Source organism: Theropithecus gelada, chromosome 20 (genome assembly GCF_003255815.1).
Source record: "Theropithecus gelada isolate Dixy chromosome 20, Tgel_1.0, whole genome shotgun sequence".
In the NCBI taxonomy this organism is placed as follows: domain Eukaryota; kingdom Metazoa; phylum Chordata; class Mammalia; order Primates; family Cercopithecidae; genus Theropithecus; species Theropithecus gelada.
This window is the reverse complement of record NC_037688.1, coordinates 62,654,221-62,679,534: the sequence shown is the minus strand read 5'-3', so window position 1 is coordinate 62,679,534 and position 25,314 is coordinate 62,654,221. Positions and strand designations below refer to the sequence as shown.

At 45.3% G+C, this 25,314-nt stretch overlaps 1 protein-coding gene across 2 annotated transcripts in view; it reads right to left on the bottom strand.

Annotated features, from left to right (window-relative positions):
- Positions 1-6,722: 6,722 nt before the first annotated feature.
- CRYM (crystallin mu) overlaps positions 6,723-25,314 on the bottom strand; it is a 43,689-nt gene continuing 25,097 nt past the window's right edge. For both annotated transcript variants that reach the window (XM_025370482.1, XM_025370483.1), the window contains 6 exons: positions 23,597-23,659; positions 17,872-17,973; positions 15,644-15,827; positions 10,118-10,239; positions 9,349-9,433; positions 6,723-7,043 (listed from right to left, as the gene is read on the bottom strand). In XM_025370482.1, the coding sequence (XP_025226267.1) occupies positions 6,979-7,043; positions 9,349-9,433; positions 10,118-10,239; positions 15,644-15,827; positions 17,872-17,973; positions 23,597-23,659 (621 nt within the window). In that variant the 3' untranslated portion in view covers positions 6,723-6,978. The remainder of the gene's footprint in view (positions 7,044-9,348; positions 9,434-10,117; positions 10,240-15,643; positions 15,828-17,871; positions 17,974-23,596; positions 23,660-25,314) is intronic.

The following is a 25,314-nucleotide window of genomic DNA, read 5'->3' as shown; positions in this document are numbered from 1 at the left end:
ACAAGAGTGAGACTTCAATTCTCCAAAAAAAAAAAAAAAAAGAAAAAAAGAAAAGAAGAAAGAAACGAACAACACTGCTGCTGACATTTTTTCAGTGGCAATCCCAAATTCAAACTGAAACCCCACTGAATAGCTAAGCTTCATTAGATCTCCACAGCCTGACTTACATCAAGTGGAATTTGCTGTTGCTTCTGGATATAATACAGATACAGCTGTTTATCTTCAGTTTGCTTTCTGATGCACATCTGTTTGGGTTACTTCAAGAGGCATCATGGAGGATTCAAGTTTAGGGGAGGATACAGATGCTCAAATCTGATGAACAATTGGCTTATTCTTCCTCAATGAATATATTCAGAAAGCTTGTTAGCCATTGAATAAATATGTTGCATTAGGGGATGATTGTTTACAAATACCATATCTTGTGGAATAAACTGAAGTTGTGTTTGCCTTCATTAATGTGCACAGAAGCAGCTGGCAAATAGAAAGCGCTCAGAAAAGTTTGTAGTCTGAGCCTGCCACTATTATATTTCATCATCACAGATGCCAGAATCCCCGCTTCACCTATTGTCCGGAATCTGCCTAATGAGATACTTGCTCCCCGTCCTGCCCTAACTACATCATGGCAAGAGAGCCATCACTCAGGTTAGTAGAAATGAACTTGAACATTGACTCTCATCCCTTTTTAGGAGATGTTTGTCCCTAGGGGTCTCATCAGGTACCTTTATGCTCTTCTTGGGGGTTCTTTTCTTTTAAGATTGACAGAATTAATAGGTGAGGGTTCTCCAAAGGTCTCAGCATCAAGGATATAGTCTCTCCATCACAGAGTATTGTTATATAATAAAAAAGGTTTATACCATGTTATAAGAGGTTATCAATGTTCTAAGAATTCCAGATCTTTCAAACTAAATAGCAACTACAGGGGCCTAAGAGAAGATGCCAGAGCAATATAAAGGCCTTGATGAGAGACAAAGACAAGAGGATTATGAACCAGGACGAGTTCAAGTACTCAGTGATCTCAAACTTCCATCTCTTAAACTAGACGCTTAGAATAGATCAATCCAATAATATCTGATCACCCCTGCCACCTGGCCCCTCTTTTTCCCCTCTATGTAGCTTGACATAAAAGTCAACAAGAGAGAAAAGCGGTTGGGAGCGTTTCACTAAGGAGAGTTTGAGAAGTTATGGTGTGGTGAATGTGTATTGTGCTTATATTCCAGGCCATTGTGTAATATAGGTCAGTTAAATGCTCATAATTCCTAAGTCCAAGTCACCAGCCCAGACCATTGCTTTGGGCACTGAATCCATAAGCCCAAGTCTTACCTGACATCTCTTCTCACATGTCTCACAAGTACCCCAGACTCAATGTGTCCAGGACTGAACCCATTTTCTTCCAAGTTGGCAGTTCTCAACTTGGATGGTTTTGCCCTGTGTCTCCTAGAGGACATCTGGCAATATCTGGAGACATTTTTGATGGCCATGATAGGGGAACGGTGGTGCCACTGACATCCAGTCAGTAGAAACAATGGGGGCTAAACATCCTAGAATGTACAGGACAGATGATAACCATTGTTATCATCTGGATAACAATGAGTTATCCAGACCCAAATAGTAATCGTGCTGTGTTTCAGCTGCGTTGAAACACGCAGCTCTAAGTCTCCATTTTTCAAAAATGGAAAATTTAACCCAATACTTCTTTTCATCACCCAATTGGTCACCAGGCCCTTTCAACCTTTCAATATGTCTCAGAGCTAAATCCTCTTTGATGTTTGCAAGATGACCTATTGGTTCCTGCCCCCAACCATCACTCACTAGATTGCTGTAAGTATACTTATCTGTCTTATTTCATTCTCCACAAGGCTGGTTGAGTCATGTAATCTTTTTTTTTTTTTTTTTTTTTTTTTTTTTTTTTTTNTCCGCTCACTGCAAGGTCCGCCTCCCGGGTTCACACCATTCTCCTGCCTCAGCCTCCCAAGTAGCTGGGACTACAGGCATCTGCCACCACGCCCAGCTAATTTTTTTTATTTTTAGTAGAGATGGGGTTTCACCGTGTTAGCCAGGATAGTCTCAATCTCCTGGCCTCGTGATTCGCCTGCCTCAGCCTCCCAAAGTGCTGGCATTGCAGGCATCAGCCACTGCGCCTGGCCGAGTCATGTAATTTTTTAAATATGCAAGTCTCTTGTCATTTTCTACCTTCCTATTGCTTTTCTTTTTTCTTTTTCTATTTTTCTTTCTTTCTTTTTTCTTTTTCTTTTTTTTTTTTTGACAGAGTTTTGCTGCTTTTGCCCAGGCTGGAGTGCAATGGTGCCATCTCAGCTCACCACAACCTTGGCCTCCTGGGTTCAAGCGATTCTCCTGCCTCAGCCTCCTGAGTAGCTGGGACTACAGGCATGTGCCACCAAGCCTGGCTAATGTTGTATTTCTCCATGTTGGTCAGGCTGGTCTCGAACCCCCGACCTCAGGTGATCCACCCGCCTTGGCCTCCCAAAGTCCTGAGATTACAGGCATGAGCCACCGGGCTCAGACCCCATTGCTTTCCAAACTCACCACCACACAGGAGGCCCACATGATTAAAGAGCCCTATTCTCTCCTCCAAACCTCTGGTCCCATCCTCACCATTCCTCTCCCTGTCCCCTAATTTCAGCTATACTAGATTTCTTGTGGTTTCCTGAATACACGCCTCTCATATGCCTGTGCCTTAGCACACCATCACCCTTCTCCCTGGAAATGTCTTCCTCCATATAGCCATCCTCATTGGTAGACGTACCCTCTCTCTCTGCCCCTAGTCTGGGTTGAGTAACTTCCTAGCTGTGCAAGCTGTCTTTGTTTGCCTCTCCAGAACTTCTCTCTACTATTTTCCACCCTACTTTGTGTCCCAGGTGGTTGGGCTCTGGACTGCATCAAAGGACTCCTTTGCCCTTGGGATCCTGGTTGGGTTTGGCCAATGGGAGGTACTAACAAGAGACCAGAAGGTGGAAGAAAGATTGAGGCATTTATTCCACCTGTTTCTTCTTTTCAGGGCAGCAGCTGCCTTCATGTAAGCTCACCTCTCCCATCTGGCAGCCCTCTGGTAGAGCTCTAGTGGTTTCTGGGTTTCACTAACCGCTCTTTCAAGCTTAGCAGTGGTAGTGATTTCCTACTATTGCTAACCCTGGGGTGCTTCTTCCTAAACAGTCTCTATTCTCTTCAATCACACCTTTTGAGTGTGGCATCTACAGACAGTTCCCAACTTACAGTGGTTCAACTTAAGATTTTTTGACTTTACGATGGTGTGAAAGTGATATGCATTCAGTAGAAACTGGTAAGATATTCTCTCTGGATGCTGGGCAGAGGCAGTGAGCCACAGCTCCCAGTCAGCCACGTGATCACCAGGATAATCAATTGCTAGTGAACAGTGTACTGTGTTACCAGATGATTTTGCCCAAATGTAGGCTAATGTAAGTGTTCTGAGCACATTTAAGGTAGGTAAGCCTAAGCTGTCATTTTTGGTAGGTGTTTTAAATGCATTTTTGACACATTTCCAACTTTTCTTTGAGACAGGGTCTCGCTCTGTCACCCAGGCTGGAGTGCACTGGCACAATCTCGGCTCACTGCAGCCTCTGCCTCCTGGGTTCAAGCAATTCTCCTGCCTAAGCCTCCTGAGTAGCTGGGACTACAGGCGCACACCACCACACCCAGCTAAGTTTTGTACTTTTAGTATAGATGGGGTTTCACCATGTTGCCCAGGCTGTTCTAGGACTCCCGACCTCAGGTGATCCGCCCGCCTCAGCCTCCCAAAGTGCTAGGATTACAGGCATGAGCCACCGTGCTCGGCCACGTATTTCCAACTTCTGATGGATTTATTGGGACACGACTGTATCATAAGTCAAGGAACATCTGCATTTTCTGCAGGGCCCCTGAACCATGTTCCTGTAACACCAAATTATTGTAATTTTTTTTTAACATCTGTCTTCTCTTTGGGGTTGTGTTCTCTGGGGCTGAGGACTACTTTTCTGTTGTATCTTAGCATCCTAGCACAGGGTTATGACAGGGGCTCTTGTGAAAAGAATGAAAGAAAAAAGTATGAATATTCTCATCATTCCACGCTCGTCTCTATACATGCTTTAGGGTGGTGACCATTAGGATTTCCCAGAAAGACTCCATAGTCACTTGAGATATGCAGAATCAGATCATGTGGCCATTTTGTTTCAGCACAAAGACCCCTGTCCAGACAGTCTGGCAAATATGATCAACTTTTGGCTAAGCCACCTGGAGCATGAGTCCTTCCCAGGAGGAGGATGGGCAGAAAAACAGAGCCAAGCATGCTTTGCTGCTGACTTATCTGAAAACCAGCCTTGGAGTAGCAATAAGCAAAGGGGTGGGATGAGGCTAGGGTCAGAGTCGGGTTTGGACAGGGCCTTTGGCAGGACAAGGACAACACAGTTCTAGTGATTCAGGGGGCCTGGAGAAAGCATCTCTGCACCTCAGTTTCCCCGTCCATAAGTTGAAGATTGACAAGATGATCCTTCATGGCCCTTTCAACACAGATACTGTAATGGATATCTGTAGATTTTGCCTTTCAACTATCCAGTCCTCTTTTTGGTAAGAGACACCTTCCCTCCGTCAGCTCATGTGGGCAGATGTGCAGACTGCACTTCTGACTCAAGGGTGAGCATGTGATCCAGGCCTGGATAACCAGAGCATCCAATCCCCCCAGTCAATGTGATGGTTTGAGGATAGGTACAAGGCTTGAGCCTGGCCAGAGTATTCCATCACTTTAAGAGATGAGGTCTTGCTATGTTGCCCAGGCTGGTCTTGAACTCCTGGGCTCAAGCGATCCTCCTGCCTTAGCCTCCCAAAGTGCTGGGATTACAGGCATGAGCCATCTCGCCCCATCTAGTCCATGTCTTTCAGCCACAATGTTAGGCTCAGGAATAGACATGTGACCTAGATGGTCCAGTAACTCTCAGTTCTGGAACATCTAACTGTAAGGGAAGAGAATATTTATGCTCAGTTGCTCAAGAGGACAGGATATAATTCAGGAGCTGCTGACCAACGTCCTGCCACTACCAGGGAGAACTTGATAATGGAGCCAATGAGGAAGAAGACCAGGTCCTGGTGACAGTTGGAGCCCCTGAATACAGATGTAGCTGAAACCAGTTACCTGTGTGTTCCTAATTACAAGAGCCAATAAATCCCATTCTCCATTCATTCAGCTTAAGGTAGTTTGAGTTGTAGTCTACTACTTATGACCAAAGGAGCCCTGATCTATACAGAAATTCCATTTTTCCTTTAAATGTTAAGAAGTCAGACACAAAAGACTACATATTGTAGAATTTCACTTATAAGAAATGACTAGGCTAGGTGGGGGGCTCATGCCTGTAATCCCAGCACTTTGGGAGGCCAAGGCAGGAGGATTGCTTGAGCCCAGGGGTTTGAGAACAGCCTAGGCCACATAGTGAGATCTTATCCCTCAAAAAAATAAAAAAGTTGCCTGAGGCCAGGTGCGGTGGCTCATGCCTGTAATCCCAGCACTTTGGGAGGCTGAGGCAGGCAAAGTACGAGGTCAGGAGTTCGAGACCAGCCTGACTAACATGGTGAAACCCCATCTCTACTAAAAATACAAAATATTAGCCAGGCGTAGTGGTGGACACCGGTAATCCCAGCTACCCAGGAGGCTGAGGCAGGAGAATCGCCGGAACTCAGGAGGTGGAGGTTACAGTGAGCTGAGATCGTGCCATTACACTCCAGCCCAGACGACAAAATGAGACTCCTTCTCAAAAAAAAAAAGTCGAGCATGGTGGTATGTGCCTGTCATTTCACCTATATAGAAGGGTCACTTGAGCCCAGAAGGTCAAGGCTTTAGTGAGCCGTGATCACATCACAGCACTCCAGCCTGGCGACAGAGTAAGATCCTGTCTCAAAAAAAAAAAAAAAAAAAAAGGCCGGGAGCGGTGGCTCATGCCTGTAATCCCAACACTTTGGGAGGCCGAGGTGGGCAGATCACCTGAGGTCAGGAGTTCGAGACCAGCCTGGACAACATGGTGAAACCCCATCTTTACTAAAAATACAAAAATTAGCCAGGCATGGTGGCGTGCGCCTGTAATCTCAGCTACTTGGGAGGCTGAGGCAGGAGAATCGCTTGAACCCGGGAAGTGGAGGTGGCAATGAGCTGAGATTGTGCCATTGCACTCCAGCCTGGGCAACAAGAGTGAAACTCCATCTAAAGAAAACAAAAACAAAAACACTGAATTGTATTCTTTAAAACAGTAGATCTTAGAGTATGAGTTGTATTTGCAAAAAAAAAAAAAAAAAAAAAAAAAGAAGAAGAAAAGAGGCCGGGCACAGTGGCTCACACCTGTAATCCCAGCACTTTGGGAGGCCAAGGCAGGCGGATCATGAGGTCAAGAGATCGAGACCAGCCTGGCCAACATGGTGAAACCCCATCTCTACTAAAAATACAAAAATTAGCTGGGTGTGGTGGTGCATGCCTGTAGTCCCAGCTACTCGGGAGGCTGAGGCTGAGGCAAGAGAATCGCTTGAACCCGGGAGGTGGAGGTTGCAGTGAGTCAACATCACGCCACTGCACTCCAGCCTGGGTGACAGAGAGAGACTCTGTCTCAAAACAATAATAAATATAAAAGAAATTTCATTATAGCCAGTGGAGCTCCCCCAGGGAGTGAATAGAAGCATCTGATCCCTCTCAGTTTCCTTGTGATAGGAATAGAAGTTACCAAAGCAAACACTGCAGAATTGGATAGTGCTTTATTTCAGGGAAATATAAAGGGAAATGAATGCTATTATAACTTGGTATAGCAGAAGAAATGGCTAGTTTTGCTTTCCAACTACAAACATAAACGAGGATCTCAGCACTTAAGGTAAAACGCAATAAGCACAAAAGGAGAGTTCACTGGGGACTGGACTTCCTCATTTACTCTAGAAATTATGAGAACCAGCAGCAACATTCCTCGAGCATCCATCTCAACACCAAGTTCCTTTGTTCTATTTACCAGATGACCAGGAATCATAGATCAGTTTGGCTGCAACTGTGTCTTCCACTGCCATTCCTAGAATAGACAGAAATTTGGTTCACCTTTGGTCAGAACAACTTTTCCTGAAACAACCCAGGCCCCATGGCTGGCAGTTTCCTGATACGTGTCCATGTTGCCAGTGCCCATTGGAATAACAGGGACTGATACTCAGAGGTGAGTTCAGGCTTAGATGGTCTACAAAGGGGCAGAGAATATGACACTAAGAAACACCCACCAAGAAATTGTGTGTCCTTCTAAATCTAGCTCAGGGCTGAGCAAACTTATTTTTTTGAGACAGAGTCTCGCTGTCGCCCAGGCTGGAGTGCAGTGGCGTGATCTTGGCTCCCTGCAACCTCCACCTCCCAGGTTCAAGCGATTCTCCTGCCTCAGCCTTCTGAGTAGCTGGGATTATAGGCACATGCCACCAGGTCTGGCTAAATAGATATATATTTTTGTATATTTAGTAGAGTTGGGCTTTCACCATGTTGGCCGGGCTAGTTTTGAACTCCTGACCTCAGGAGTCAGGAGATCCTGACTCCTGTCAGGTGATCCACCCGCCTCGGCCTCCCAAAGTGCTGAGCTTACAGGCATGAGCCACCAGGCCCAGCCTGAGCAAACTGTGGGCCACAGGGTCTCTACTACGATTATTCAACTCTGCCTTTAGAGTAGAAAGTACAGCCAACAGGTAAACAAAAGAGCCTGACTGTGTATCAGTGAAATTATGTATGGAACTGAAGCTTGAATTCTGTATCATTTTCCTACATCATGAAATATTTTCTCCCCCCGATCATTTGAAAATCTAAAAAACATTTCAAGCTCATAGGCCACACAAAAGCAGGAAGCTGGGTGGGTCTGGCCCACAGGCTGCAGTTTGCTGACCCTTGGTCCAGTTCGAACGCTGCATCCTTTGGCAGCTCCCCTTTGTCGTGTAGTTTTGGTAGACACCTCAACCTCTGCACCCAGCGCAGATACATAATTAGGTGCTTGATATGCATCCGTTAGGTGAAATGATGTGCCAATAAACTAATCCCCAAAAGTAAGATAGCAAAAATTGCCAGAAAGAACAAAACAAGTTTCTGCAGCATTTTGGCTCCTTAAGTGGGGGCTGGCTGACCCCTGATCTGCCATGACCTCTGAAGCTTTCAGACAAAACTGGATCCATGTGATGTCTTTGAACCAGGCTCCACATAAAGTTTTATTGCCTTTGTCTTCCAGTGCATGAGAGATTTTAAAGACATTTACCAACCTGCAAGGAATGCATACTTAACCAATGGCGTGGGCTCTGGGTGGCCAGAGCACTCTTGATGCTCTGCCAGGCATTAACTCTTTTGCTGCTTGATCATGAAGTATGGAAGGTCATGAGAGGGGGACAGAGGACACTCTTTTTTTTTTTTTTTTTTTTTGAGACAGAGTCTCGCTCTGTCGCCCAAGCTGGAGTGCAGTGGCGTGATCTTGGCTCACTGCAAGCTCCACCTCCCGGATTCAAGTGATTCTCCTGCCTCAACCTCCCTAGTAGCTGGGATTGCAGATGTACACCACCACGCCTGGCTAATTTTTGTATTTTTAGTAGAGACAGAGTTTCATCATGCTGGCCAGGCTGGTCTCAAACTCCTTAGCTCAAGTGATCTGCCCACCTCGGCCTCCCAAAGTGCTGGGATTACAGGCGTAAGCCACAGAGCTCAGCCTGTTCCCATGTACTTCTGTTTCCTTCAGTCTCATAGGGTGGAAGAGGACCTGGGGCAAGGGACAGACTGGCCACTGGGACCCCACCCTTTGTTGGGCTTCTATAAGGTACCCCATACAACTCAGGTGGTAGGGGGCTCCCCGTGGAAGCCCTCCTCAAAGCAGCAAGTGGGAGAGTAGGGAAGGAGGGAATGAACAGGGCTCAGGCTATACTTTCCATCTGACTCTCTTTCAGGTTGGGTCTCTGCCATTTCCCTTAAGGATCCTGTCTTTTAACATCTTTGTCCCCTGCCCCCTCCATCTCTGAAGGGTACCTTCTGAGTTTCATTAAGATCTGCACCTAACTGATTCATTTTATATGCACATCCCACCTAATCCTCACTGGTGACAGGTGGTGAGGAAACTGTGGCCTAGAGAGGTCAGATCACTTGCCTAAGGACACATGCCTTTGAGTGGCAGGGAAGGGACTCCGACCCAGGACTGCTGAGTTCCAGAGTTCATGGGCTTCATCACTAGGCTAAGCCATGTAAATAATTGACCTGAATGATGGAGCACAATGATTCAGCTGCAGAGTCTGATGGTCATTCCTCTTCCCACCAATGGGTGAACCTGCCTTGTGCTCTAGTTGGATTTGTGCCCAGGGAGCAGTGGATCTTACCCAAAGACTTGAACACTGTGGTCTTCTCACAGTGGGCTGGCTTCACTCCCTTAATCACTTCTCCCAGCTCAGCAAAGATCTCGGCCTAGGAAACAAACATACGCTGACCCAGGCATGAAGCTAAAGTCTGCTCAGGGTTGACTTTTGAAGCCAGCCCAGGGAATTCCTGAGCTGGATAAGAGAGAAATTTGGTTCAAAAAAATAATTATTCTTTGTACACTGAATGATATTAGGGAAGAGGCTGGTCCCCGAAATCCTTTTGGGGTGGCATTTGCTTTTGTGATACCATAAACACGGATTCAAGTTGGTGTCCAGGGAGCTGTCGTGCCAAGATCATTGTGTCAGTGAGGAAATAGACATGCTTTTATCTGAACATGCATGCCAGCAGCTCCCTTCTTGTTTTGAAGCTGATTATAACAGTAAAATGACGCCAGAAGGTGGGCAACACAGTCTTATCGTGTTGGTCACATTGGGAAGGTTTCCAGGCTGCAAGAAGCTTCCAATCCCACTGCTTTATAGGACAGCCCAGCAGAAAAATAAAATCCATTGAGCTTCTTCCAGGAACACACATGTCACCACCCATAATGCCCACATTTTTCTGCAATGGAATTAAAGAGGGTTGCAAAATGTTTAAGAGCTCCCTCCCCTACAAGGAGATGGGGTGGCTGAGGTCTCGAGCAGACCTAACTGGAAGGGAAGTTAATGAGACCCTGGGATTCAGGTGAGGCCAGCCCAGTGGCAGCCCTGACCCGGGTCAGAAGAGCCTCACCCCTGACAACAGGACATCTCCAGACTCCTTCAGGGCAGCCTCCTGGGAATCCACGTACAGCACAGCTTCCTTCATGAGCTCATCATCCAGTTCTCTCCAGTCAGGTCGGCTGGCTCCGACAGCTAAGAGACAGCAAAACAGACCCTAAGCCCAGGATTAGTGCCAAAGGCTACTAAGAAAGCCAAAGCATAGGAGACAGGTGAACAAAGGACCCGTGAGCACACTCAGATTCAAAATACCCCCTCATCCCCCAGGCCATGCCTCTGCCAATCAGTAAGACCAAATACCTTATTAAGAAATAGGCCAGGTGTGATGGCTCACACCTGTAATCCCAGCACTTTGGGAGGCTGAGGCAGGTGGATCACTTGAGTCCAGGAGTTTGAGACTAGCCTGGCCAACATGGCAAAACTCCGTCTCTACTAAAAATACAAAAAATTACCCAGGTGTGGTGGCTCACGCCTATAGTCTTAGCTACTCTGGAGGCTGAGGCACAAGAATCGCTTGAACCTGGGAGGCAGAGGTTACAGTGAGCCAAGATCATGCCACTGCACTCCAGCCTGGGCAACAGCGTGAGGCTACATCTCAAAGGAAAAAAAAAAAAAATACTACCTACCATTTTGCCTTTCTATTCCATATCCCACGTCATTGCCAAAAGATTTTGAGACGACACAGCATTCATTTACAGGGTGTCTACTATCTGTGGGATGTTTTGCACATACTATTTATAGTTCTCACAAGTACATTTCAAAGTCTGGTTCTCACTTAACAGATGCACAAATGGAGGCTCAAAGAAGTGAAGGTGTTTGCCAAGGTAAAGGATCTGATGGGTGAATCTAGGTCTGAGAGAGCCCCTGGGCTTTCACACCTCTTCTGCTTAATGGGAGCAACAACTTCCTCACAAAAATCCCGAACCAGACACATCACTTGGAGCTTATTCACACCCTACTTTCCTCTTGATCTCCATCATTCCCATTCCTCACCCCCAACCAGTTCTTTTAATATCTATTTTTTTCTTTTTGGAGAGAGGGTCTCACTCTGTTGTCCAGGCTGGAGTGTAGTGGTGCAATCAGAACTCACCACGGGCCGGACGCAGTGGCTCACGCCTGTAATCCTAACACTTTGGAAGGCTGAGGTGGGTGGATCACTTGAGGTCAGGAGTTCAAGACCAGCCTGGCCAACATGGTGAAACCCCTTCTCTACTAAAAATACAAAAATTAGCGGGGCATGGTAGCACATGCCTGTAATCCCAGCTACCTGGGAGGCTGAGGCAGGAGAATCTCTTGAACCTGGGAGTCGGAGATTGCAGCAAGCCAAAATTGCGCCATTGCGCCCCAAACCAGGTGACAGAGCAAGACTCCATCTCAAAAAACAAACAAACAAAAACTCACCACAGCCTCAAACTCCTGAGCGCAAGTGATCCTCCCGCCGTCAGCCTCCCAAACTGTTGGGACCACAGGCATGTGCCACTGTGCCCCTTTCCCTCTACTCACCCCGGATTCTCTCTTAACTCATGACAAAAAAAAAAAAAAAAAAAAAAAAAAGCCCAGTGTCAGGGTCATGGAGAAGTCTTGGCAGAAAGAAAACTGACTTCATCCTGGCCTGAACTATCCGCATCCTCTGTGGATGGAGTCCAGGACCAGAATGATGAATCCAAGGTGTTGCGCCCCCTAGGGCACTGGGACACAGGAGAATGCAGAGGCTGCCACCAAATGCCTGCAAGGCCAGGGAGGTAATGAAAATGAGCAAAGCAGGTCAGAGGGACTGGATTAGATGTGGTGGAGACTGAGGGGCGGAGAAGCCAGCCGGCCCTTCCGAAGGGGACAGCCATTGTTCAGCTCCAGCTAATCATTACCATGTGTGAATGTAGATCCACTGTTACCAGATACGCCCCAGTTGTTTTCGTAAAAGAGAAACAGGAAATCTATTTGCATATGTCACTCCTTGAGTTTTAGATCACTCTATGGTCCAAACCAAACACATCTGCTGACTGGATCCAGCCCCTGGCCGGCTAGTCTTTGAAAACTGCTATAAAGCCTTATACAAATATAAGACAGCATTTATATGCCTTCTTCCACTGCCGCCCAGTTTTCTCCCTTTGTTCCCTCCCGTTCTGTTCTCCTTCATTCTAATTTCCAAAGACAGTTGTGTAAAAATGTCCATCTTGAAGGTTGTTTGTGCAGAGAGTTCTATAGAACAAAAGCACTAGCTAAGGAAGCTTGTAAATAAATCATAAGCTGGTGGGAACTAAATCCCCCTTTCTCAGGCCACTCCTTCTCACTGGACCCTTTCCCCCGCACAACCACTGCTTATGAGCGGGGCAAGTTCTCAAAGGGTTGTGTGAGGTCACTCAGGCGGAGGGAGGTAGGCCAGGCAGTGAAGAGAGAGAGGCCTGATTCAGACAAGGCTCTGGCTTGGCTATGATGAGGCTAAATGAGTGAGGGTCGAAGACAGGCTGACAGGGTGTCGGGGCAGGAGGAAGGAGGCGTGGGGGAGGTTGGAACTGGGCCTGTCACTCCGCCGAGCTGTAAACTAAGTAGAATCTGTTGGTGTTTCCCTGTTGTCTGCGCTTGTGACACATTTTTCTTAAATGTATGTGTTGCCTCTGTGAACACATAAACCAATCTTGTCCCTGGGCCAGGAAAGCAGAAGAGATGCCTTGACTCAAAATCAAGTCAGCCCTTCCTGGAGAATGATTCCAAGTGAGAGAGGGATCCAACATAAGGGAGATTCTCTGTGGATAGATGTGAGGATGGAGAGTCCATATGACAGGGAATTTGGGTCTTCTCTGGGAGCTGAGAATGGCCCCAAGGAAAGGGGCTCCCCCATCCTCCAACGTAAGCAACTGAATCCTGCCACACCATGGGAGCCTGCAAGAGGACCCCTGAGCATGAGATGAGATTGCAGCCTGGGTGTCACCCAATTTATTTTTTCGTGAGACTTTGCGCAGAGGATCCAGCTACCTATGCCCGGTCTCCTGAACCACAGGAACTGTGAGATGATAATAATGTGTTGTTTTAAGCTGGGGAAAAAAAAAAAAATCAAGTCTGTCTTCCTGAAGATGCAGCTTTGGAAACCCATTTCACCATGAACTGGTTTCCCTTTGATTTCCCAAGTCCTTCCAGAAATGGTCTTGTTGTCTATAAACTCAGCCCTGACTCACCTCTTACCCATTCCCTGGACCCAATCTGACCACGAGTCCCATGCTGGTGGAAATCTGAGACTTTCAAATTACTCTGATCCCTTCCTCAAACGTGCCATGTTTGCTTCCACACTCAAGGCCTTTGTATCTGCTGTTCTCTCTTGGGGACGGCTTCAGCTGATCTGATCAGCTGTTGGCATGGCTGGTTCTTCCTCTTCATTCAGCTCACAGCTCAAAACCCACAGCTTAGAGAGCTTCTCAGATAACCCAATTGAAAACACCTCTCTCTGCTTCTACCTTCCACTTCCACCACCAGCCTCTATCACCCAGGGCCTTGTTCTTTCCGGTCTCGTCTTCAGCCAGAACTATCTAATTCCTCTATGTGTTCGTTTGTTGTCTGTCTCTCCTCACTGAAATTAACCACCAGGAAACCAGCGACCTTGACTGTCTGGTTATTGTGGCATCCCCAGCATCTAGAAGAGTGCCTGGCACACGGCAGAGATTCAGTCAGAATGTATGATTGAATACGTCATCATTTTACTTGGCTCTTGCCTGCTCATCTGCCCACGTGTGCAAAGCTCTTAGCGTCTGAGTTCACACCATGTGCTTGTCACTAAAACACAGGGCACCGAGACCATCTTTAAATCCTCTAGAATTTGCCTGCTCTGCTCACCAGAATTCAGTCTTCCTGTTGGAAGGCAATAATGAGTATTATTTAAAGCTTGGACTCTGAGGATAGAGTGTCTCAGTTCAAATCCCAGCTCTGCCATCAAGAACCTCTGATTTTGGGCTGGGCGCAGTGGCTCACACCTGTGATCCCAGCACTTTGGGAGGCTGAGGCGGGCAGATCATTTGAGGTCAGGAGTTCGAGACCAGCCTGGACAACATGGTGAAACCCCGTCTCTACTAAAAACACAAAAAAAGTAGCTGGGTGTGGTGGCGCGTGTCTGTAATCTCAACTACTCGGGAGGCTGAGACAGGAGGAGTCACTTTACATGGGAGACAGAGGTTGCGGTGAGCCGAGATCATGCCAGTGCACTCCAGCCTGGGTGACAGAGTGAGACTCCATCTCAAAAAAAAAAAAAAAAAGTGTGACTTTGGAAAAGTTACATAATTTCTCCATGCCTTGGTTTATCCCCCTGTAAGATGGAGTTTATTATAGTAGTTCCTGCCTTATAAGTTGGTTATAAGTATTTAATGACATTATACATAGAATAATGTCATTTAATATGCAAAGAATTATACAAAGAATTTTGGATAGCACCTGCAATAGTATTAGATACAGACCAGCCCTTGCTATAATACCCAGAGCCATCTGAAGGTCTACAGAGGCCCCAGGCACCCTCATGTCTAGAATCCCCTCTCCTGCCCCTTGTCCTGTCACACATATTAAAAAGCATATACATGTCACATAAAAAATTACAGAACAAAAGAAATTTAAAGTTTTATAATTCTTAGTGTTAAGAACAAATGACTCATTTAGCCTTTGTGATTTAAACTCCATCACATTTCAGAATTGAGCTGTGAAATACCATTTACCATAATTTTACATGTTATGGCTAGGCGTAGTGGCTCATACTTGTATCAATCCCAGCACTTTGGGAGGCTGAAGTGGGTAGATTGCTTGAGGTCAGGAGTTCGAGACCAGCCTGGCCAACATGGTGAAACCTCGTCTCTACCAAAACTTACAAAAAATTAGCTGGGCATGGTGGCACATGCCTGTAGTCCCAGCTACTTGGGAGGATGAGGTGGGAGAATCGCTTGAACCCAGGAGGCAGAGGTTGCAGTGAGCTGAGATCTCGCCACTGCATTTCAGCCTGAGTGACAGAGTGAGACCCTGTCTCAAAAAAAGAAAAAAAATTTACCTTTTATAGAACATTAAATATTCATTAGTTTCAAATTTGTAATTTCCCTTTTACATTTTTTGGAGCAAATATTGTTTGTTTTTTAAGATAGAGTCTCACTCTGTTGCCCAGGCTAAAGTACAGTGGCACAATCTTGGCTCACTGCAACCTCTGCCTCCTGGGTTCATGCCATTCTTGTGCCTCAGCCTCATGAGTAGCTAGGACTAGAGGTGCAAGCCACCAGGCCTCGCTAACTTTTGTATTTTTAGTAGAGATGGGGTTTTGCCATGTTGACCAAGCTGGTCTCAAACTCCTGGCCTCAAGCAATCCACCTGCCTCAGTCTCCCAAAGTGCTGGGATTACAGGCATGAGCCACTGCACCTGGCCAAATATTGTTTTTTTCAATCTCACACATTTTCAAGGCCCTTAAATAGCTTGGGCATTCTGCATGAATAAACTAGCTCTACAGATGTAGCTGACTGGTCCAGTCTAGAGAGTAGCCTGGCCACCACCCATCATGCCTTATGGAGCCACTCTACTTACCATTGATGTGAGCCCCTGGCTTCACCCATTCACCAAACAAAATGGGCTCTGTTGCCAGGGTGACTGTGATGATCACATCTGCACCTGCCACAGCCTCCTGGACCGAAGAACAGACCTGTACCTCTCCTTGCACTGTGTCTGCAAACTTCTCTGCATTTTCTTTGGTGCGGTTCCATATCCTCACCTTCATTGGGAGTAACAAGAAGGACACTAGTGCCATTTTTTGGCTGCTTATGCTACACTGAGCCCAGGGATGCAAAGGGAAAGTTGAACCACTCTGAGATAGGGGCTGATGGTTATCTAAATCACTCCTAAATCATTCCCCATGGAGAATGGACATTTGATCAGGGGTACAGCATTAACTTAGACATCTGGCCAGGTATTTGAAAATGAGCATTCTCTACCACTTTCCCCGTTTAAAAAGGGTAGAAGTATTTCACTTCTAGGCCAAGATGCACAGCCTCAATAGCTAAATAGCTATTATATATTAATAGCATAATAATTAGCAGAGCAAGTTCTGGAGCCAGGTAGGTTTGGAACCAATCTCTGCTACTTCCTGAAATTGCTTCATGTCATTCAGCCTCAGTTTCCACGTCTGTAAAATGGAAGTGATAACTGGCAAAGTCTGTGTGGAACTCACACTTTATGTCTGAGACCCTGTAAAGGAGTTGTAATGGGTGCGAGATTCATACAAAGGATTATTTATGACAATGTTTTTCATGGAATGACTTGATTGGTGAAGGATACTTAGGAAATTCAAGATCAGAAGAGTTTGAAGGTAAATGGCACAGCCAATGAAAAGGCCAAGAATGGTAGCTGCAGCTGGAATCCTGAAAGCTGCTGGGGTTAGGGGGTGGGACAGTGGCCTCGCCAGGAGCTGGGGACTTGCCGACTTGCTTGACAGGTTCCAATGTTTGGGTCAAGGGCTTGTCACCCGTCAACTGAAAATAAGGCCTACAGAATTTCTTATAAGGGAATATAATACATACAGAAACAAACTTTATGCCTAAGCATGTTCACCAAGCAAGGTGAAAAACAGAACATTTTGCCCAGCCAGAAGTGCATGGTTAACCTCTTCACCCTTCTTAATAGAAGACTATGCAAATTTTATGTAAAAATTAGATAACCTGAAAAGTGATGTTAGAACATTCAGTAAGAGAGGATATACAATGGTGCGTATCTAACATTACTAACACTATGTTATAAAAAGCTGAAGAGGAAAGATCAGAGAACATTAACTGCCTTTGAAAACAGATAAAAGGGCATTTTTCTTTTGTTTTCTTCCTTGTATTAAAAGTAATGGCAACCGGGCACAGTGGCTCATGCCTGTAATCCCAGAACTCTGGGAGGACAAGGCAGGTGGATCACCTGAGGTCAGGAGTTTGAGACCAGCCTGGCCAACATGGTGAAACCCCGTCTCTACTAAAAAATACAAAAATTAGCCAGGTGTGGTGGTGGGCACCTATAATCCAAGCTACTGGGGAGGCTGAGGCCCAAGAATCACTTTAACCCGGGAGGTGGAGGTTGCAGTGAGCCGAGATGACGCCACTGCACTCTAGCCTGGGCGACGGAGCAAGATTCCATCTCAAAAAAACAAACAAACAAAAAACAAACAAACAAAAAAAACTGCAATTACTTTTGCACTCATCTAATTTTAAGTCTATATTTCCCAAGGCAGTGGTTTTATTTTCATCATTAAATCATACTTTAAATCTGCTCCATCCCTTTCATACACACACATAAAATAAGATAGCATCAAACATTCCCGGGGGAAGCATGAGCCGCAGAGAAGGGAAGGTGGACCAGTATGGAGACTGCAAAAGAGAGAGGCTGTGGCTTACTGGTCTCCACATCTCTTCCCACCCAGTTTCTTGATCCATAACCTTGAATACTTAAAAACTCTGGATTCTCCTAAGAAAAACATAATAGACAGGGGCTAAAAGGACAATTGAATGTATACAAGAGATATAAAACAATCCTTTAACCGAGTAAGCTTGCTGTATCCTCAGACAAATGCCCTGTGAACTGAGGACTGGAAACAGGTAACCAGATCTTTCCCCAACTCTTATCATCCATCCCCTTCTGGGAAGTCATGAAGATACAACAATGGTCTAGGTGGGGCTCACAACGTAATTATTTCAGAATAACCTGTGGTGCAGTGAAGGAGTACAGACAGCTCAAGGACCACCCTCTTCCCTCTTCTCTCCCACCCCCGCCCCGGGACTTACCTCCTTAAAGGAGAACTGCTCTGTGAAGATCTCATAGTGGCTGTAGGCCTGGACCCCAGCTCCAAGGATGCACAGCACTTCACTGCTGGGGGGTTTCAGAAACTGTGTGAGAGAAATGAAGTGGCAAAGGTCAAGGGAGACCCTAGCAGATAGGTACAAAACTAAGACGGTTTGAGTATCAGGTGACTTCTGCCCTCTCTTCTGCCTCCCTCAAGAGCTTGCAGGCAATCAAGAGAATTCCCTTTTGTGTCTTAGTTTCCCCTGTGTCGAGTGGGAAGAGAAGGAAGAAGGCTTCACTGAACAGCTAATGTATGCCAATGCTTTACCCCCATGATCTCATTTAGTCTAGACATTGGCCCTATGAGTTGGGGACTCCTATTATCTTCTTCTTACAGATGAAGAGACTGAGGTCCAGAAAGGTGAACTTGCTCTGGGTCTTACAACTATTTTATAAATTTATTTATTTATTTATTTATTATTTATTTGTTTATTTTGAGACGGAATCTCGCTCTGTCGCCTAGGCTGGAGTGCAGTGGCACCATCTTGGCTCATTGCAACCTCTGCCTCCTGGGTTCCAGTGATTCTCCTGCCTCAGCCTCCCAGGAGCTGGGATTACAGGTGTGCACCACTATGACCGGCTAATTTTTGTATTTTTGATAGAGATCGGGCTTCACCATGTTGACCAGGCTGGTCTCAAACTTCTGACCTCAGGTGATCTGCCCATCTCGGCCTCCCAAAGTGCTGGGATTACAGGCGTGAGCCACCGTGCCCAGCCAGGTTTTACAGCTATTAAAGAGCACAGTGGGGCTCTAAAGTCACATCTTCCATACCCCAAAGCCCATGTCCTTTCTTCTATGCCATTGTCTCAGGTGCATGCTCAGCCATACCCACTTCTCAGAGCTCTGAGCTGCTTCTAAGAGCTGCCTGGATGCTGTGAGCCCTTCCTTCCCAGGGTTCTAGCTATATTCGCCGAGCCCACTCTGTTGATGCTTTCACAGCCTCTGTCTTCCTCTAAAGAATTAGCATCTGTGGCACCTCCTGAGGGTGTCTGTGTTTGAGAGCAGGGTTCTATGATCAGCTCATGTCCAGTGCCACCTCTCCAATGAGGCCTTTGTGGCCTCCTTGATAGAATGCACAAGGCCATAGCCTTATTTGTTTGTAGATTTTCTTCTACAGGCCTTTAAGCCCCATGAGGACAGAGGTAGTCTTATTTGCACAGAATTGGTACACACCTACTATGACCTACAAGAGGTAGCACTGGGCTTCTCAACCTTGGTACTACTAACACGTGGGCTGGACAATTCTTTGTTGGGGAGGGGTGCCATCCTGGGTATTACAGGATGTGCAACAGTATCTCTGGTTTCTATCCATTAGATGTTAGTAGCATTTTCCACCCCTTGAAGTTGTGGGAACTAAAAATGTCTGCGCAACTCCTAAATGTCTCTGGAGCAGGTGACAAACTCATGCTCAGTGGAGAACCACTGGCATAGAGGAAAGATATCACTTGGCCCTCAACATCGTATATATTAAATAAAACCCTCTTCTGCCTTTTCTCTATTTCATTTAGTAAACTTTGAGTTCCCTGGGGTCTGTTCTTTCATACAATGCTACTCACTGGAATTCTGGAGTATAATATTTAAAAAGTAAAAAATCTTCTTAACTACTAATTCCTAGCAAAATGTCATCTCTGAAATATTAGGAATTAATTTTATCTCCTGCAGCTACCGAAGGAGAGATACCATTCTGTGCCATAAAATATAGTTCGACGTCTCTGATTTGAAAAGGTTTCAAAATGATAATATCCACAAGACTAGAAATCTTATGTTTCTGTCTGATAAGGATAATTAGATGATTTTTTTCCCTTAATTGTTACCATTTTCTTCTGTTCTCAGTTAATATGAATCTATTCTTGCAAGTACAGCTGAGCTTCAGAAATTGTTACAGTATCCCATAAAAATAACCTTCAATTTCCTAAACTAAATGTGTAATTCTGATTGGTTGTCTTACTTGATAATTTGTTGCCCTGGTAATAGTGTGATAATTGATATTTTTTTAAAATTTTCTTTTTTTGAGACAGTCTCGCTTTGTTGCCCAGGCTGGAATGCAGTGGTGTGATCTCAGCTCACTGCAACCTCTGCTTCCTGGGTTCAAGTGATTCTCGTGCCTCAGCCTCCTGAGTAGCTGGGATTACAGGCATGCACTACCACGCCTGGCTAATTTTTTTTTTTTTTTTTTGTAGAGATGGGGTTTCGCCATGTTGGCCAGGCTGGTCTCGAACTCCTGACCTCAAGTGATCCACCTGCCTCGGCCTCCCAAAGTGTTGGGATTACAGGTGTAAGCCACTGCACCCAGTCGACTTTTAATGATACGTTTATAAGATTTATTAAATAGCATTAGTGGCACTTCAATCTTTTCTCATAAGCATGTAGGTTAAGTACATGTATATGAATCTGCTAGGTTTCTCATTTAAAGAGTCTGAAAGTCTGTTTCATTTGCATTTTCCAAGGCCTTGCGTGGTCTGGCCCTCCCATCTGTATAGTCCTCTCTCATACCATCATGCCATGTTCCCCTGTACTTCCTGTCTTCCAGCCATACTGGCTTCCTTGCAGCTTCCCAAGCTCATGTACTTCCTCCAACCACAGGGCCTTTGCATGAATTAATTCCTCGCCATAGGATGCCAGGCTTCTTTGTCCCCTCTGCCCCTCACAAGTAACTCCTATTATCCTTCAATCCTAGCTCAAATATCCCTTACAGAGGCACAGCCACAGACTAGATCAAGACATAACTGCTTTACACTCTCATAGCACTTGTCAGCGTTGTAGTTTCATATTTATTGGCATAATTTTTTTGTTTGTTTGTTTTGAGACTGAGTCTCACTCTGTCATCCAGGCTAGAGTGCAGTGGTGTGATCTCCGCTCACTGCAACCTCCGCCTCCAGGATTCAAGCGACTCCCTTGCTTCAGCCTCCCCAGTAGCTGGGATTACAGGCACCCGCCACCATGCCCAGCTAATTTTTTTTTCTTTTTTTTTTTGTCTATTTAGTAAAGATGGGGTTTTGCCATGTTGGCCAGGCTGGTTTTGAACTCCTGACCTCAGGTAATCTGCCTGTCTCAGTCTCCCAGAATGCTGGGATTACAGGTGTGAGCCACTACACCCAGCCTGTTGGTGTGATCTTTGGACTATATCTTGTCTCCCCCACTGGACCCTGTACTACATGAGGGCAGGTATTGTATCTGGTTTTGCTTACTCCATGCTGAGCATAGAACCTTGCACTTGGTGGACACTCAAATATTTGTTGAATAAATGCATGTCAGTGCTAAACCCTGATACATACTGTCACCTTGAGAAAACATATCAGTCTTCAATGAAGCTTATGTGAGACCCAAGCACAAAAAATGTATTATGTTCATCAGACCCTAGAGCTCCCTATACTTATTCTCCCCCACAAAAGCCCTAAATAAAAGAGAAATGGTGGACAAGATTCAAGGCAACAAGTAAAATAGACCCTTTGTTCCTTATTGAAAGTGTTCATCTGAGCCCCTGGAAATAAAGCTGTGAAGTTTCAGCCTAAACTTTGAAGTGTCTAAACTTTGAAGTGTCAACCCGAGGCTTCCTGATTCTTCTGGGAGCACAGATTTTTATTAATGCAACAAAGCAGTGTTATTGCAGGCTGGGTCTACCAAAAGTGTGGTTTCCAGACCTGGTTGATCCTTACACTCTGTGTTTTGATTCAGTAGGCATGGGAATTTGAGTTTTTAAAAACTTCCCTAGCTAATGCTGCTGCATAGCTTGCTTATGTTGGAGACTTCTCATCTGGGCCAAGACCATGTGGCCTCAAAAGAACCCACAGGCATCTGGTTGTATGACTTCAGGAAATCCAAGTTTCTATTCTTTGCTGCGTAAAATGAAGCCATTAATACTTTCCCTGCCTTCCTCACAGAAACTCATAGTCCAGACAAAGGGCTGGAAATGATTCTGAAAAAGACTAAAGCTCTTTATAAATGACAGGCAGTAATACGAGATTCATTCTGTTCCCAACCAGCAAACATAGCAAGGAGTCCTTGATTACTTGAGTCAGGTCTGGATATAACTAAAAACCAGTTCATTGAGGTGGGTGCTGTTGGTCTACTCCCTTCGTATACAATTACCAGATTAATCCTTCCATTCTTCCCCCCACCCCTCCAGCAGGTACCTAGAAAACTTTGAGATACAACCCGAACACCTGGTCTTTGCTGCTACACCTTTCCCTGGGTTACCATGTTCCCTTTATAATAACTTAGGAAAACCAGTGTCCCAAGACCTTGTACTTCCACATTTAACGTGAAAGACTCCAGATTCCAATCGTTCCCACAAACACCCTGTTTTCTAAGCCTGATCCTCTTAACTCTAACTTCTAAAAATGCTGTTTTTCTTATAGGATGACTTGACATTGCTCGGGAGCATCATCACCCCCCTTGCTTGCCATTCCCTCTGCCCGGAGCGCCCCTCCGCGTTTCCACATGGTTCACTAACTCACTGCTTTCAGCTTTGACTCAAATGTCACCTTCTCAGCGAGGTCTTTCTTGGATAATGTAAAATGTGACACCTTCTCCCATACTCTCACTTCTGCTTTATCTTCATCTTTCTAACATGTTATGTGACTTTTTGGGTTGTTGTTGCTTTTATTTTTTAGCAAATTCTAAGCACACTATTAATCATTTATTAATATGTGCTAATTATTTAATTACATATTATTTATTACTATTTAACACATTATTAAACTCAAAAGGTTTTTTTTTGTTGTTTGTTTTGTTTTGTTTTGTTTTTTAAGACAGAGACTCACTCTGTTGCCCAGGCTAGAGTGCAATGGCTCGATCTCGGCTCACTGAAACCTCCATCTCCTGAGTTTAAACGATTCTCCTGCCTCAGCCTCCCGGGTAGCTGGGATTACAGGCACTCGCCACCAAGACCAGATAATTTTTGCGTTTTCACAAGAGACAAGGTTTCACCATGTTGACCAGGCTGGTCTCCAACTCCTGACCTCAAGTGATACTCCTGCCTCAGCCTCCCAAAGTGTTGGGATTACAGGCACGAGCCACTGAACCCGGCCTGTGTATCCCTTTTTATTGGTATTGTCTACCTCCCCTATGCGTGCCCCTCTGTTTTGCTCACTGCCATTTCCCTAACATTTAGAACAGCGCCTGACACAGGATAGGAACTCACTCAATACTTGTCGAATGAATACACGGATCTGGCTTGGCTCTGTTCAGTTCACTCTGCCTCTTGTGTAGTACTAGCTTTGGTCTATGGGACAATCATACTGTCTTACCAGGGGCAATGTGGTACAGGGACAAGAAGCCAGTCCTGGAAGCCAGAGAGGTCAGGTATTAAATTCTTACTCTAGCACTTGTGAGCTGTGTGATCCTGGGCAATTCACAGAACCTCTCTGAGCCATATTCCTTGACCTGGAAGGTGGAGAGAATTTCTCATTTCTATTCTTCAAGACTGATGGGAAGATTGAGAATTATGCACGTATGGTACTTGGAATCTGGTCATGCACATTAAATGGTAGCTAATAATTTCATGAATTACTGTGCTCACCTGATATATCTGACATCTGGAGTTCCAGCTATGTCCAACAGGAAACCAAAATAAGTTCCCCACTTCTCCTTTAGTCTCTCAAGATTGAGATACCAGACCCCACCCAACAGCTCACCTTCATAGTACAGCCAGCCATTCATCTTACCTTGGTGGCAATGGCAGAAACCGCAGCTGTTCTCTTTGCAGTTATGACATTTCCATCCATGACCTTGGAGGAAAGGAGAGACAGTGAGCAAGGGGCACCCCTGTCCACTACTTAAATTAGAAGAAACAGTTCTAAAATATTAGCCTAGGAAGTTTTATAGCATCCTACAAACAGCATGGGTTTGGTGTCAGCCCTGGATCCGATTCCTCCACTTAAGAGATATGCAACTTTGAACAAACACTTTAATCTTTAAGCACTGGTTTCCTCACCTGTAAAAACAAAGATAATGCCAGCCATTCAGAGGGTTATTGTGAGGATTAAATGCACTGGCTTATCTGGAAACATCTAGCACATGCTGAGCTCTCAAGAACTATCATTTTCTTTTCTTGCCCTAGGATTCTCAAAACACCAAATTAAGAAGGAACTTGAGAGAGAAGGTTGCCGTTTGACATTTGGACAAGGGTCATGAAACTCTTAGTGGCTCTCCGTTCCTGCTGTACATGTGGAAAGCTTCGTGAAGATGCTCAGATACCACCCTTAGATTAACCCAGTCTGTATCTCTTCTAGGAGTCAGACCCAGACAGCCCAGGTGATTCTGATACACAGCGAAGGTTGAAAATTATGCCTTGCTAGTAACAGCCACCCTCTGCATCCTTCTCTGTTTATAAGTTATTCATCTCAGCTGACCATCAAAAAATAGGCATCATCAACCTCATTTTACAGATGAGGAAGTGAATCACCAAGTTACTGAACAGATTCAGCTGTCATCTAGTTTCAAAGCCTCGGGTTCTACCCCCCTGGGGAACTGCTGTTGGCAGGTATATGAATGCTGTCTCCATTGGATGAGTTGGGAAGAGCTAGATATTCTCAAAGGAGTGTTGAACAGCCAGATTCTTTGGCGATCCAGAAATTCAGGGGAAAAGGAAGGACGTTGTAAGACCCAGCTTGGAGTGCACAGACCACAAGAGTTAACTATCAGACCTAGGATTGATTCTTGAGTCTTTCACTAACCAGCTATGTGACCTCAAGCAAAGTGACTATACTAACCTGAGCCTCGAGGACCTCAACAGAAATTGAGGGGAAGGAGAGTTAATAAAAACACCCATAGAGGAATTTCTCAGAATTGAATGTGATCAGTGTCTCCTTCTTGACACATAAGTGCCCAATATATGGCAGTTAAAATGGCAGTGGTCTTAGGAGAGTCTGGACCTATGGACCATTGACTTAGACTGAGCAGCTCTGAAGTCCAGCCATGCTAATTGTTGGTTACATAGACCTCAGTAAGTTGAACATGGTTGTTCTGACTCAGTTTCCTCATCTATAAAGTGGAAGTAATCATATTACCCATCTCATAGAATGGCTTTAAGAGGATTAACAAATGTGAAATGTTTAGAACAGTGCCTGACACTTTAATAAAGTACTCCATAAACGAGAGCTACTGCTACCTTTTGATACTATGATTAGATATTAAAACAGGTCACACCGTATACCCCTCTGAAAAGGCTTGCAAGGATTACAGAACACCCCCTTCTTTTCCATGTTGACAAGGATTCAGTAAGTAAATCTTCCCTTGGCTAATGGGTTCCTTCAAGCTGTGTATTTGGGGTAACTGAGTATAGGACAAGGACATATGCAAGAATGACAAGATTATTATTTCCACACTGTCACATGCTTGAGGCAGCAGTGGGCGCTGGTGCTGTGTTATGCATCTTCAGGCA